The sequence below is a fragment of the Protopterus annectens genome, chromosome 1.part2 (assembly GCF_019279795.1).
Source record: "Protopterus annectens isolate FY-2018-M chromosome 1.part2, PAN1.0, whole genome shotgun sequence".
Classification (NCBI taxonomy): domain Eukaryota; kingdom Metazoa; phylum Chordata; order Ceratodontiformes; family Protopteridae; genus Protopterus; species Protopterus annectens.
Genome location: NC_056727.1, coordinates 595,190,917 through 595,207,680, shown reverse-complemented (window position 1 = coordinate 595,207,680; position 16,764 = coordinate 595,190,917). Strand labels below are relative to the sequence as shown.

General features: G+C 41.6%; 1 protein-coding gene across 2 annotated transcripts in view; it reads right to left on the bottom strand.

Annotated features, from left to right (window-relative positions):
• The window catches only part of BROX (BRO1 domain and CAAX motif containing), a 1,162,070-nt gene that overhangs the window by 613,357 nt on the left and 531,949 nt on the right, over window positions 1–16,764 (bottom strand). For both annotated transcript variants that reach the window (XM_044057891.1, XM_044057898.1), the window contains exon 7: window positions 11,874–11,979. In XM_044057891.1, coding sequence (XP_043913826.1) covers window positions 11,874–11,979 — 106 coding nt within the window. The remainder of the gene's footprint in view (window positions 1–11,873; window positions 11,980–16,764) is intronic.

Below are 16,764 nucleotides of genomic sequence, written 5' to 3'. Positions count from 1 at the left end.
GGTATAGCCAAGCTTTTGCTTTTGTTGCTTTTCACAGAGTACTTTGAACTAAATGAGTCAGGAGAAATAAATAAAGCAAACTATATTCCCAAGGTCAAGAAAAGTGTGGAAGAACCTTGGATAACTAAGCCATTCTCTGAAGATGAAAAGGTGAAAAGATCCCTGTGCAGATGCACCAAAACACAGTTACAGTCCCAGAAGACTTGGAGGTGAAACCACCCCTTATGAGCTAGATGAACATCCTAGCTTAGGCTATCTGCTGTACGATTACCTGTGCCTGCTGGATGGGATGTCAGCAAATGCACAGCACCAGCTCATAAAGCTGCATGACTAGCCTATAAAAATGATGGGATCTTGTGCTACCTTGAGCTCCCTATAGTAAATGCAAGACCTGAAACCGTGAGTCCAGAAATTATGAAAAATAAACAATGAATCAAATAAACAGCGAATGTCAAAGCTCACCAAATATCTTTTAAGGCATTTTTCAGCAAACCTCCAAATATCTGGCTGTACCCCTCACATCCTTGAAACTTGTATACTGCATCTGATACCACAGTACTTTAGAGTAAGGGAAATACTCCAGGTAACACGGTCTAAGACTTAGAATACATTAAGTTCCTTTTCACACAATTAATTTGCTGTTGACAGGATTGCATCTGCCTTCCTCACAATTTTAGTTATTGCTGTGTTACTTGTTTATCTGTAACATGATCTCTTATTTGTTGGTATTTATCTGAAATACTTGCAAGAGAATCTTTTTGAATGCATTTAATGCTAATAGTAACACTAATGTTTCCTTCAGGATGATGTACATTTTCTTCATGGCAGTAACTTTTATAATTTGACAAATCCTGTAGATAAACAGATAAACACAAGGTGGAATTCAAAGCATCAGTTATTAGGAAAGTTATTGGCTGAGCTGCAGGAAAAAGTATGCAGTTAAAAAAAGAAGATCTCTCACGGCAAGTGAAGACCACAAAAAAAAAAAAAAAAAAAAAAAAAAAAAAAGAACAGTAGCTCAGTAGCTCTGCATTAAACACGGAACTTCTCGTGTTCAATGCATTGCAGTTCTGCATTCAACACAAGTAGCTCCGTGTTTAGCAATTTTTGATTGCCCCGTATGCCAGGTATACAGGACAATCAAAAAAAAAAAAACACAAAGCGGAGGCTGGCCGGGATTTAAACCGGCAGGGCGGGACTCGGGATCAGGCTGCTGATCTCGGGACAGTCCTGCCCAAATAGGGACGTCTGGCAACCCTGATGCCAGTATACCTGCTGCAATCACCAGTTCAGTTGTTTTATCAATCAAGACATCACCAGCTGCGGGTAAATCTTCAATATACCACACCTAGTCATGGATTACTGCTTAAAAATGCTATACTTCAAAACTACAGTAATCTATTTTAAACAAAAATAATGAAACTGGAAATGGAAGATACATACACAAATATGAGAAGTTAAATTCACATTAAATTGGTGGAAAGAAAGGGTTGCTGATTACTCTTTAGTATGAAGTGAAAAAAAGTATTTAAAGAGACAAATTACTGAAGGAATCACTCACATTTCAGTTGTTCAGTATCTTAAAATCAATGCCTTCTAAGTAAAACTACATGAGTTTAGTAAGGTGGCCAACGTGGCTAGCATTTCTCACATCCACCTACTCTTTGGATTGATTTAATTTTATGGCCTCTCACATTTATACCAAAATGCACCACTCCCATAGATTATTAATGTTTATGCAGGTGGCATGACTTTAATTTTGGCCAATCAGATTTGTTTGATTAATATGACAATTTTATAAAATAACAGACAGTGTTTTACTAGAATGACCACCCCCCAACAGTTTCTGTATGCAACTTTAGACATTTCTAGCAAGATATCACCAATAATGTTGTTTGGCAGGTCCCTGGCTGCTTGACAAGATTAAAGATGCATAACAGCAAAAATGCCAATGTTTTACTATATGTACCCCTTCCTTAGCTATAGTGTTTGTTTCATTAGTAAGACCTTAACCTTAGCCACACTTTCCAAAACTCAATATGAATGGAGGTTAAGAGGGTCCTAGTAACCCCCTTAACCCACATCACCCCCTTCACAAACTGCACAGGAGTAGGGAGTTAACGGGGATCTTTGCCATCCTTACTATACTGAAGAAAACAAGTCATTTTTATTTCAAATAATTGGGCATACAGCCTGCATTATAATTTATACATGCTGAGTGTTCTACTGAGCAGTTCTATATTAAGATCAATGTAAAATTAATCATTCAGAAATGCAAATGTAAAACATAAATAAAGCAACTATATGCAACTCCCATAAAACAGTGGCGTGAAGGTAGTTTTACTGTTACAGTGATCTTTCCTTAAAGCTCTCCCATGGTAAGCATCTTATATACAACTGCACTGTCTTCTTCAGGAAGGAACAATGTATAATTTAGTCATAAAACTTGGGTAGATTACGATGCAGTAAAGGGTCAAGACCTTGTGAAGCAGTCCAACTGATGAATTTCTTCCATTTTTGAAGCCAAGATTTTCTAATATTTAAGTCTACTGACTTTCTTTAAGATGTTCAAGACTTTGGAAGAAAACAGACAGATATTAGGAATTAAAATTCTATCCTCCAGAAAAAAATAAAATCTGAATTTTTAGTCTGGGATGTAATACCTGCATTGTTGCTATGTACTTTCTGAGAAGCAGGGGCCATGGTGGAACAGTGATTAAGTTTATTAAAAAAGAATATTAGGGCTGATACAGCCAAGAGAGAGCTATTAATGTTCGGCTATTTTTGTCTTGTTTTGCTTCTAGTAGCATCTTCTGAATTACAGGACTAGAAGGAAAGCATACTTTTAAGGCCCAAGTGCATGGAAAGAAGGAAGCATTTACTTTCCAAAGTGTCTCATGAGAAATAACGCAGAAAAACATTTTGACTGTTGTGTCACATGACAAACAGATCCATTTCTTGGAGACCCATATATCTGCCTTGAAATATGTGTAGGTCTGGTTTCCTTACACGAGTCAAAGCCATCTTCCTGCTTAAAGCATCTATTAATTGATTCTATAAACCTAGAAAATGATCTGCTGAGACTTGAATGTTGAGTAGTTAGACCCCCTTGCAAATCTAAAAAGCCTCCTTGCACTTTTGGATATATCTATTCCTTCTTTCTTTATCTGCCACGTTGGGTGACCTAGTTTTACTTCCCTCAGGATGATGTGAATAGACATTTCTTATTCAGACCAGTTGTCTTGCACTGAGAGTTTGATGAAACTGGCTTTCCAGGCATAATACATAGGATCATAGGAAGTTACTAGGCTAATGGCCCTAGGGCCCTTACAAGCCTAGCCAAGTTCTACTCTTATTTCCATGATCAAACAATCTGCTAGATCTTGGAAAAATTAAGTCATTCTTATGGGTTTGTTACATCTCTTCATCACATGAATTCTTTCTTCATGTGCAAGAGGACAACAATCATCATGTCCAGTAGATACGCAAATTATTCCTGGATATTTCTGAAATACCACTGAGTCTTTCTCATCTGTAATCTTGCTAGAGGCCTAAGTATGAAAACCCTTCACGAGTACTGAATCTCTGACTGCTCCTTCAACTTCATCTTTATTTTTAAATACTTACTTCCTAAGCATATTACAAAATACAAGTGGAGCACACATACTAAATACCAAAACCACATACACTGCAAAAATTAAACATTACCTCTTATAAGTACACACTGAGTACAAAAGTATAGACATAAGAAATAACCTTAAATAAAAATAAACAAAATCCTATTATGCTGAATTTCAACAAAAGAAAAACAATATTCCAAACAAAACATAATTAAAAGTGTATAATTCAAAGGAAAAACAATCAGCACAGTAATTATGCTTTAAACGCAAATAGAAAAAAATGTTCTGATAAATGAAAACCCAGATCATCCACAGAGCTGCAAGACTACAGACATGAAATGTCAACGTTTAATAGACTGCATATTAACAGCAGTAAAATCTCCAGGGTTCTTCACTAGCACAGAAGACTTCCCATAGTTGGAAACCAGCTCATCCTCAAAATACTTCTACAATGAAACATTTCAGGTACTTAGACGTTTCCAAAAACTCCAAGCATTGTCAGACTGCAGTCAGGCACACAGAAAGACTCTAGGCAAAACAAGTCTGAAATCTGCTTCACAGTTGTCACAAATCAGCAGACGTCCCTAGATAAATTACAGACTTCAGTTTGGTTATAGTTAAACCCCAAAAATATGTCAAGGGAACATAAACTCCAACGATAAAAAAAGTCAACTGAACTGTACTTTTAGCTGTAAATAAAATCAACAGACAAGCAAAGATAAATATTTTTTTTGTCATGAAGTGTTTGTGGACAAATACTAACACAGGAGAAACAGCTGATGTGTTTCCTGGATTGAATGGTACTTTTAACTTGAAGCCTGTTTTGCAGTGTGGACAACTGCTCTTGTTTTTAATTGGGACAGTGTGGCCTATTTAGACTGTTTTAAAAGAAGTAAACTCTCGGTATGTGTTTCTTGAAAACAACATGAAGAAGCACTTTGATGTAAAAACTTGTATATTCATAGCCTTTTTACGCTTTTACAATAAACTGTCTTCTGTGTATTCTGAGATTGTTCTTTTTACTTTTTGGAGTGTTTAGGAAAGAAACAAGACACTCATCAGGAACTGAAATAAGTCCATCTGCCATAGAAGGGATTTAGGTGATCCAGATGCCTGAAGATTGTCGAGTAGGTTTTCAAATAAACCAGAATCACAGAGTCTGTTTCACTAACATAACTTTGCATCTTTGTTATCTTATTTCATTACGCCTCATGGCTGGGTCTTGGATCCATAAGATCCAATCCGGCACTACGAGACATAAATTCAAGACTCAAGCTCTTCCCTCTCCCATAATCCCCTTCTGCACTCTAACCCTCAGATCAAGTTTGCTGTAGTTACCTCGGAGAATATATACCTAAAACTTTAAGCCAGGGAAACGTAGCCCAGCAGCCAAACGACTCCAGCTTCCTCAGATCCTCCAACAGAACACAGATGGGGGAAGGTGGACAGGAAGTGAGGAATAATGAGATAGGATAACACAGATGCCAAGTTATGTTAAGTACATAACTGCTGATCTGATGTTATCTATTTCATCATTCCTCACAACTGGGTCAGAATCCCCAGGTACAACAGTACTCTGGGTGGCCCTATGGAAAGATGTGCCTGAGCACCATGGAACCAAAAGATACCTTGTTTCTGGAGACAATATCCAATTTGTAATGAGAAATGAAGGTGAGAGGAATGGACCAAGTGGCCGCAGCACAAATGTGATTTTTAGACATCCTTGAAGAGAAGGCTGACGAGGTAGCAACCAACCTGAGAGAGTGAGCCCTTGGCAGATGAGGTAACTCTAAGCCCCTGAGATAATAAACAATAGAAATACAGTTTGAAATGCATTTGGAAATTGTTAACTTAGAGACTGCTTAACCACATCTGTTCTGAGAGAAGGCTACAAACAACTGCTCAGGATTTCCTGAAAGCCTTAGTCCTGTGCAAGTAAAATTTTAACTGTCTACGTGCATCCAGTGTACAGAGGAGATATTCGCCTTTGTTGGAATGATTCAGAAAAAAGACAGGTAACTGAATACACTAGTTGATGTTTCAGTGGCTATTCTGGGAATGAAAGAAGTTCTCAAGGCCACTCTGTCTTTGTGAAAAATGATATATGGTGGCTTGGACGACAAAGCCTGTAATTCAGAGACCCTCATAGCCAAAGTTATAGCCATAAGAAAGGCTGTCTTCCAGGACAAGAATTTAATATCATAGGAATGAGCCAGCTCGAATGGGCTTTGAGTGAGAGACTGCAACATCAAAGTAAAATCTCAAGGGGGTGAAGGAACTTTGACAGGGGGTCTGAGGAGAAAAACACCTTTCATGAAGGCCTTGCATGGTCTAGAGGAGAAAGTAGGCTCCCTGCTAACATGAAAATTGGAAATGTCAGCCAACTGCAGTTTTATGCTAGAGAAACTGATACTGTTCTTGATGATAAAGAGATGATAAAAACAGAAAAATACCTGAAAATGGAGCAGAGAAGGGGTCAAGATTTCTTTCAGCGGCCCAAAAGGAAAACTGTTGCCACTTACTGTTGTAAAGTTTTTAAGATACTGTTTCTGAGAGGCACGAATAATTTTCTTAAAGGGGAACCCAGCCTGGAATCACTTAGTATCACGGGAAGTGGAGAAACCATGCAGTTAGACAAAGGGATTGGAGGCTCAAGTGTTTTTGGCTCCAAGGGATGAGAGATGAGATCCAGTGTGGGACCTAGTATCCATGGAGGATGCTTCAGATGAGACTGTAGGAAGGGAAACCACACCTGGCAAGGCTAGAAAGGCGCAATGAAGATCATGGAACGCTTCAGTAAGTGGGCTTTCTGTAGTACCTTGGGGATCAATGGAATCGGTGGATATGCATAAAGGAGACCAGGAGGCCAGTTTTGGACTTGAGTGTCCCTTGGGAGCTCTCTCTCTGGGCGGATCAGGGCAAAATACCTGCTGCATTTGCTGTTCACTGGGGATGCAAAGAGACTGCAGCAAGGCTGGCCCCATTGACTGAATATCTATGATACAACTGATGGGTTGAGGGACCACTCGTGCGGGCTCAAGATGGACCTGCTGAGTCTGTCTGTCAACACGTTGGACTCCCCAGATATGCGTGTTTCACGAAGAAAGTGACTGGAAGAAATTACCCATTCCCACACTCTCATAGCCTCTCTGCACAGCGGATAAGATTGTGTTTCCCCCCTGCATGTTGATGTACCAGACCACAAACATGTTGTCTGCATGAACTGCAATCATCCCCAAAGGAAAGCACTGCTGAAAGGCTTGCAACATCAGGAGGACTGCTCTCATCTCTAGAATGTTTCTGTGCAACTTGATCTCTGTAGGGGACCACATGCCTTGGACCATTCTGCCCTACAAATGCCCCCCCCCCCCTAGAAGGGAAGCATCCATGGTCACTATAGCCATGGAAGGAGGGAAAAGAAAAAGGTCTGCCTTGGAAGAGATCCTCTGAAAGAAGCCACCACTGAAGATGTCGGCTGGAAACAGGTCAGTTATATCGGCATAGACACAGGATGATAGAGAATGGACCAATATACTGCTAGCATCCACTGGATTACACGCATGTAATATCTTGCCAGTGGTACAAGGAGGATAGCTGTTGACGTAGACCCCAGAACCTTAAGAATAAGATACACCTGCAGTGATGGGAACTCTAGAATTGCCTTGACCTGCTGCCTGATCAAATCCACTCTCTGAAGATGCAAAGCTGCAATTTCTGTCACTATGTTGAGCAGGGTTTCTTTAAATTCCAGACTTTGCACAGGAGTTAGTTTTGATTTGGCCACACTGACCACAATGGCAACTTGTTGAAGGACTCCAAAAGGCACTGTGTCACTAATGTCAGCTGATGCCTTGTGGAAGCCATGAGGAGCCAATCATCCAGGTATGGTAAAACCTTGAATCCCTGCATTTTCAAGTGAGCTATGACCACTGACCAGCATTTGGTAAACACCTAGGGGACTGTGGTGAGTCCAAATGGCAGGACACTGAACTGAAAATGATTGGCTCCCAGAAGAAAGTGCAGATGCCTCCTGGAGTGCCTGTCTATCTTGATGTGATAGAAGAGATCCTGGAGGTCTATGGAGCACATGCTCTCATCCTTGTGCAAAAGCAGCAGGATGGACTGAACAGTAACCATCTGGAATTTTGACTTCTTGACGAATAGATTCAGCTTGCTGAGGTCCAAAATTGGATGCAGGTCCCCAGTCTTTTTTGGCACCAAAAAGAAGTGAAAATAAGTTCCGGACCCTCTTTATCCTGGTGGGACCTCCTGGATGGCTCTTTTTTCTAGAAATTTTAGAATGTTTCTTTGGGACAGTTTTCTCTGACTGGGTTATGCATTGGAGAGAACTCTCTTGGGACTTAGAGGTGGTTGGGAAAAGAGAATGTAACAACCCCTGGATATGATATTGAGCAGCCACCGATCATTTGTTATGGCTGTCCAGGTCACAACAAGAACCGATCCCCGACTACCTCCAGGACAGGACAGTTGGGCAATGCCTCAGGAGCACTGAAAGTGCTTTTTGGAGAAAGGCTGTCTAAAGACCTGGTTCTGCACATCCACTCAACCTCTAGGGTGGAGTCTACCATTGAATCCTCTTCCCCTGCCTCTGGAAGAGGAATCCTCAGGACCGTTCTGGAAGGAACTCTGTGACTTTCGGAACCAAACTTTCTTACGCTCCCCATTAGTTCTTGGAAAAAGACCTCTGGGGCAGAGAATTTAATCCCTATCCCTGATAGCATCTTCCTTCCTACTCACTATGGGTCAACGTCTTCCTGACTGATGGTTTAAAAAGCAAGCGGCCATCAAAAGGGACATTCGTGATAGATATCTTGAAGGGTTCCATAAACTCACACATCCACACATGACACCTCAAGGCAATGCCTGCACTGCCCACTTAAGAGGTACCCTCAGCAGCATTAGAGATTAACGTCATCAAGGAGTTGGCAAAAGAAGATAGAGTGATGCGCTGGGGAGAGACCTTTTTGAGGTCCTCCACAGAATCAACTCTCAAAGACAGTTGGTTAGTTCAACAACTAGGTCTCTTTGGAGGCAGATAAAGGGTGTTAAATAGTTTAGAGCTCTCAAGCTAAACATGGCTGAGGCACAGACTTGCTTCCCATGTATATCACCTGACACTACCTGTTCGGGGGATGGACCATGGAGCCCTGTTCAGCCAGCTCCTTTTTGATGGCGGTAGCAACCACAATGTCATCAACTGGAATGCCTTTGCAACAATGCATCCTATCGGAAGCAGGACTCAGAACTTTTCAGCCTTCTTGGGGACCAGTTCCACGGTGTCAGGTTCCTTCCATGCCCTGCACAAAATAAGGTCAATGAACTCATCCACAGGGGGGGGGGGGACCAGGAAGTAGATGAGCCCATTGCAAAAGCCTTCAGGAACACAGATTCCCCTGAAGATGGGGGTTGGGAAGACCATCCACCTTGTGTTTCAATAGCTCCAGAATGTCTCCAAAGGACAAGTCGTCAGGCAGAGACCTGGAGGACCCATCCCCCTCATCAAAATCTGTGTCCTCCATGAGGAACTCCATAGGCGAGTCTAACTGCCTTCTCTTGCACTTTCTCTTCCATGGCACCTTCTCTATGTGGGGATCAGGAGAGGACTTGGAAGTGAGGGGAACCCCTGGATGTTAGATTTTGCCTGAAGGCTATCTCTGGAGGACTGACCCTGGACAGGATGGATGGGCTCAAGGTTCAGAATACAGGCTGGCTGGGACAGGCCTGGTAGGGGGGAAGACACTGCTCCAGACCTGGAGAAAGTCCGCTCTACCATATGAAAGGCTGAAGGACTCAATGAACCCCCCCCCTCCCCAGGAGCTGAAACCACCTGGGAGGGTGGAACAGAGCCAACCCTGGGTCCCAGGCATCCAGACAGTACCGGCTTTAAGCTGTTGAGAGCCGAGGTCCCCAAGGGAAGGGACCAGTCCGATAAGCCTGGACCTGATCCCCTCCCCAAAGACCCAGCACCAACTTCTCAGAGCAGAGACCTGCTCTGATCCAAAGAAAAGGAATCGAGCTGGTCAGGAACCCTGATGGAGTCAGAAAACCATGCCTTCCTAAACCCATTGATGCCTGCCTCAGGTGAACTGGTTCCTGGAAATCCAAAACCGGGAGAGTCAGAAGAGGAGAGGGCAACCTTGGGGACAGGGATTTGGTCGGGCCCAAGTGGGCTGCAGATGCCAAGAGACCCATCTCTATCTGGGCCCTGACAAAGCTCCTCATCATCCTATCCATATCCATGGGCAAAAGGCTCTTGGAGGATATGGAGGAAGGGAAAGAATGGGTAGACTTAGTTGGGGATGCATGCCTGGACCCCAAAGTAAACATATGATGACCCCAATCCAAAGATTGGCTCTGAGGCATAGGAGCAGAGTGCTTCGGATCCCTGGTGGATCGTGAATGAGAAGGAGAGCCCTCAAAAAGTAATATCAGATCTGACACCTGCTGGACCACCTGCTTTGGACCCAAAGGAGCAGATGGATCCGAGGGGGACCTAACTCTGGTCAGATCTGAAGGCCTCTGCTCCAAGGGAACCTACCAACAGATCCAGAGATACTGAATCCAACATGCCCAAAGGCAGTTTCAGATCCAGAGATCTCTGATCTAAAAGACTACGCCATTTCTCAGTCAAATAAGGAGAAGCACCTGGGGAAGCAAATGGGGCTTTCCTTTTAGAATCTTTAGGGCCTGAAGTAGCTGGGGACCTAGAGACAAAGGGACCACCTTGAGCCATGCCCTCCAACAGTAACTTATTAAGGTGGTCTGCCACCACTTGCAAGTTGAATGCTGCACAGACAAAGCAATAAGCTTTGAGGTGGTCAGGGCCCAAACAAAAGACACACTTCTTGTGGGCATCAGAATTAGGCATCTTACACCCACAAGAAGAGAACCTTTTGAACCCATTAGGTGGGTCTTTCTCAACCATACCTAATGGACAGTTTCTCAGACATAACTAATGGACAGAAGACGGACAGAAGACAGACACACACACACACACACACACACACACACACACACACACACACACACACACACACACTAAAACACCCAAAACACAAGTTAAGAGGACTAATAAACTCCTGCAAAGACTAGATAACTACCAAGCAAAAAAGAATTTGTACAACTACTTTAAGAAATAAAACTAATCCTGTCAAAACTCAAAGGCACAAAAAGGGCACCAAGAGAGAAAAAGAGCATTTACCAAAAAAATCTTTAATGCCAGACATCCACTAGAAAAAGGGAGGGGAGGACAGAGGAAGAATACTACTTAAGCCTGACAAGGAAAGAAAATCATTTATCTGACAAAAACTTCCAATAAACAAGTAGAGTAGCTCCGAGCCAAGAATCACATCTGTGAGTAAACATGGAAAATGAGATCTGAGAGAGTGCAGAAGGGGATAATGGAAGAGGGAGGAGCTCGAGCCTTGAATTTATATCTTGTGTAGTGCCGGATAAGCTCCAAGACCCAGTCGTAAGGAATAATGAAATGGATAACACCAGATCTATCTGTTTCTCTGAAGCCTTTATATTTTTAACAGTGAGAATGAAGAACAGTGGGGATAAGACAGGCTCTCATTGCCACCACTGTTGTGTGGTCTCAGAGTCATTATATTCAAAGATGCAGGAATGTGGATGATGTGGGGAGTAGCTTGCCCCCTGCATGAAAAACACTGCTTTTGTGCTTTATTTTGGTTCTCAGTTTTAAGATTTACTTTAATCATAATGTTTCTTGATGAAAATGACATTAATGATATGAGACCAGAGTTTCTCTCATGCATCCTTAATTTAAAGGAGAAAATGTTTTTACTTCATTCGATGGTAATCCAGGATCAAGTAAACTATGTAGCTCTATATGTGTTAAGACTGTGGGAAATCTTGAATACATTTCAAGTACTATGCTTTAATATATGTCTAGTGCATGCACGTGTAAATGCTTTCAGTTGGAGGGTTGCACAAAACAATGCTCTGCACCATCAGCTCTATATTGAAAGGACACTAGCAATCTAAAACTAAATATGTTATACAACCAGAAGAGAAGTCACATATCCAGTATAACAGCGGAGTTTGGCTACAATTTGGCTACATGACATGCAACACTAGATGGTACTACAGATCCAGGTCTTCTTTTCCCACTTTTCCTTCCCTTCTCCCTCCTCACACCAAAGAAATGTAAAAACATAAATTTTGATTTTGTCAACATCCATTTTTTGAAATACAGAAAAATAATTGTACCTTCCTGTGCTTCAGCTTGGCACTGAATGATAAATGCTTCTATGACTCGAGCTTCCAAATCTCTTCCTTTTTCAGGAGGTGTAATAAGTCTTGAGATATGAACACCCTACAAAAATACAAAGTCAAATACAAGTGCAAACTTAAATTTCTGTAAAAATCACACTAAAGTCGGTTTAGTTTGTCTTTATTCTTTACTGAAATAAAATGCAACAAATCCAACATTCCCAGGCATATTGTATAGTACTACTTTATGGATAACACACTTCAGCAACTGAATCTGAAGGTAAAGAAACTCACTGGAGCTCCTTCACTATGTAAATTCTTACATCCTCCTGGACAGCCAAAAATGTACATAACCAATATTCAACTTCTTGTACTCAGCAAAAAATGCCTTAAATCAAGAATATACAGTAGTAAGCAACCCCTTTGTTTTTCATGCAATGACTTTCTCAATATGCAAGGCAACATTCTCCAAAGTGCTGTCTGTTCATGGTATGGATATAGTAAGTCTAGGATGTACTGTGTTACGGAACACAAAATATGTCTAAAATGGAGCAGAATTCAAGTTTTTTACTTCAACAGGGGCCCACACAAAGTGATCCAGGATAGCAGAGACATAATGATCTACAACAATCTGGGTGGGATATCAGACAACAAGTTAGTGTTTCATCAGCAAGCATTTTCACTTGTGAGGGAAAAAGGCACAGAAAAAACTCAAGCAAATAGTCCAGTTGTATACTTACCATTATAGTATATCTTTGAAGAGAGGTCAGTTGAACAATAACTCATACTTCAGTTTACCATTTGGTATGTCTCCCTTCCCAGCCAGAACTTTCATCTGCATGGCCTTTGTCTCTATGAAGGTCAAAGCTGGCCTCATGCTAATATTATATGAAACAATAGCTGGTAAGCAAAACACTCGCATACAGTTAGCAATGCTATGAATTTTCTTCAATTAGTTAAACTCTTTCTAGCCCTCACAGACACTTGTGAATATACTATGATGGTGCTCTTAGAATAAGATCAAATTACTATAACCAGAAAAAACAACTACATTATAGACTAATAAAAGAAAAGTTCAGTTGTTTAGACAACTGGCCATAATGACAAATATTTGCATACATCAATATTGCAGAATTCTTTACAAATGGGGCTTATTGGCTAGGATACCTATACATCCATCCACTCTACAAGCTCAAACTCCTTCCTTGTGTGTCTTACATATGAGCTGACATGCTAGTATAAAAGGGATGCAGGAACGCACTAAAAACTCAGAGCATTCTTTGCGCCTAAGACAGAAGGCTTAATCTTATAGCTCTAAGTCAAATCCGACAAAGTAAAATGCGTGTATATATATATATATATATATATATATATATATATATATATATATATATATACACACACATGTATATATATATATTTATACATATATATATTTATGTGGGTCTACTTTTGACCTAAAACTCATTTGACTGACACTCATTTGACCGACACCTAACTGACCTAAATTTCATTTGACTGACAACTCATCTGACTGACTCCCATCTGACCAACATTTAAGACATAGACTTGTTGTGGGTTTTCCTTCACCTGTGACTTGCTTGTGATAAAAAGAATTACTGTAACTTACAGTGCTGACTGTTAGAATTCCGATAGCCATTTAGAATGTAGTGTTGTATGTAGGTTCTCTACATTTTTATGGGAAGTATCTAAAGTAACTTGGCAAATGTTTTGTGCGTTCCCAGCAGTAGTGGCAGCGTGCAGAGTACTGTAAAGCAAGTTAAAGGTATATGTCCATTTCCCCACTGTAATGCAATCCTGGAGTTAGTACATATAATTGGGGGGTGGGGGGTGGGGTGGAGTAGCCCCCCAGCTAGTTTGGTTGTACATTGTCCCGTTTCTGTTACGAGGGTAAGTAAGTCGTTTTTAAGTTCTGGAAAGGGTTAGTTATTGGTGTTCTAAGTGTGCTTGTCTATGGTTTAAGATTTAGTATGTTGAAATTCAGCATTCTAAGCTATCAGTGAAATGGTAGTCAGTCAAATGAGTTGTCAGTCAAATGAAATTTAGGTCAACTGGATGTCGGTCAAATGGGTGTCAGTCAAATTACTTTTAGGTCAAGTGAAGTAGATCTGTATGTATGTGTATATATATATATATATATATATATATATATATATATATATATATATATATATATATATATATATATATATATATATATATATATGCACACAAATACAGAGAGAGAGAGAGAGATTTGCTGTATCCAGGACTGTTTGTAAGCTTCTGAGCCCCCCAAGCCTTTCTGTGTTGGAGGGAAGCCTTCTAGCTTATCAGTGGGAGTGCTAAGCACTAGGTAGCCTATCTACCACAAGAGTGGTTTCTGACCCAGAAATTGTAGTTCATTGACCGTTTGGGCAGTTTTTCCATCTCTTCCCACTTTCTGGTTTAAACACCCGCATCTGCGCTCGTTTCCCGCCTTTCCTGTAACTATCCAAGTCCAGACACATATTTGCTGTATCCAGGACTGTAAGCTTCTGAGCCCCCCCCACACCGACGCCTTTCTGTGTTGGAGGGAAGCCTTCTAGCTTATCAGTGGGAGTGGTAAGCACTACATAGCCTATCTACCACAACAAGAGTGGTTTCTGGCTCAGAAATTGTAGTTTATTGGCCGTTTGAGCAGTTTTTTTCCATCTCTTTCAACTTTCTGGTCTAAAAGCCTGCTTTTGCACTTTTCCCATCTTTGCTGTAACTAGTCTAGTCCAGATACAGACTTGCTGTATCCAGGACTGTATGCAAGCTTCTGAGACCCCCAAGCCTTTCTGTGTTGGAGGAAAGCCTTCTAGCTTGTCAGTAGGAGTGGTAAGTGCTAGGTGGCCTATCTACCACAAGAGGAGTGGTTTCTGGCCCAGAAAATGTAGTTTATTGACCATTAGGGCAGTTTTTCCATCTCTTTCAACGTTCTGGTTTAAAAGCCCATGTTTGCGCTTGTTTCCCACCTTTCCTGTAAATAGTCTAGTCCAAATACAGATTTGCTGTATCCAGGACTGTTTGTAAGCTTCTGAGCAGTGCCAAAGTCTGCTCTTTAATTTCTTCCTTAGATCTGCTAGTTCTCTCCTGTACTGCACTTTTACTAGCTTATTAGTCTATCACTTTCCCAGACTTCTTGTAACAATTATTGCAGCACACAAAAGTGCTACCAGCACTAAAGGTTCTACAAGGAAACAGCTCCAGTACTTATTATTAATGCCCACCCCTCCAGGCATGTCTAAAGGTCAGTTCCCTGGCCTTTCTCTTATTAACCTGGTGAACTTGGGCATCTTGAGGCAATGTAGCAACTGCCTCATGAACACTGACAACCCTTCTCCTCTTACCTCCCAACACTCAGACTTGCGATAAATGCACTTATATATCCAAAATGAAGCAACGCACTCTCCAGCAAAGACCGAATAGCTGGTCAAGAGGAGAAGGTCAACACTTCCACCACACCACACCACATGGAATACATAGCCCTCCAGAATACACACCAGCACTGCTTTCACAAAAAACCACAAACTATACACCCACCTTCGCAGAGGCTCTCAATAAAAATCTACCCAAACAGCAGAGACCGCCAAAGCAGAAACGCATTCGACCACCACAGCGCAACACTAATCACGAGACACATAACTCTCCTAAACAGTGTGCCACTCAACCAAAGCCCCAAAGGCAAAACAGCATCCTAACACACTAGTCATAGGTGACTCGACAGTGCGACAAGAAAGTAACAGTCAGGTGCTAGGATCTGCCATATAACGCACGCACTCAGGTCCCTCAACAACAGGTACAAATATGACTCTGTCATTATACATGTGGGTGTGAATGACCTCAGACTTACCTCCCTGGACTACATGAAAAGAGACATGGAGGAGCTCTCGGATTATGTAGCCCATGCGGGTATGACCCTAGCCCTGAGCAGCATCCTACTATTACCCAGAATAATACCACAGTACAAGCAGAAAATGATTGATTTCAACAATTGGCTAAGTTTCTGGTGTCATTTTAAGGGGATCCAGTATCTGTCTGCCAGGGATGACATGAATGACAGACCTCAATGCTTTTCCAGAGATGGCCTGCATCTGTCATCGCTGGGCTTCCGGATACTGGCCAAGACTCTTGCCACCCCTATAGTGCATTTTTAGGTGGTGTTCCAAAGACCAACTTACCACCGTAACAGCTACAAACAAATGCAATTTGTGGGTCATGCTGCTCAACGCTAGAAGTCTAAATCTCAAAATGCACTCACTCAAAGCACTCCTTAAAATGGAGAACATCGACATTTGTGCTGTAACAGAGACCTGGTTCAAGGCAGCAGAAATCATCCCTGCACTACCAGGCTATAACTCATTCCACACCTTTCGGCCCCAGAACTTGGACCGAAGCTCCAAAGGCGGTGGTGTTTCCATATTCATAAAGGATGCACACACCTCCAGACTGGTAGCCCAACATAACGTGTCAGAGATACTTCAGCTGCAGCTAACATTGGGTAAGTCAGTGATTCAGGTCGTAGCCTGTTATAGATCCCCAACCATGTCCCAGGACTCACACTTCACATTCTTAAGCACCCTGGAGAATATTAGGGTCTAACCTAATACTCTCATACTGGGTGACTTCAACTACCCCTCCATTAACTGGGAAAACTACTCATGTACCAATAAACTTGCCCAACGTTTCCTGGAATTCATTAATTCCAATGCCCTGGACCAGCTCGTTCTTATCCCCATTAGAGGTAGCAACATCCTTGACCTGGTCATTACTAACATGGGCGATCATTGCTCTACACCAATAGTCAACTCCTCCCTGGTTAGATCCGACCATAAACTAATCACCTTGGAAATCCACATCCTTC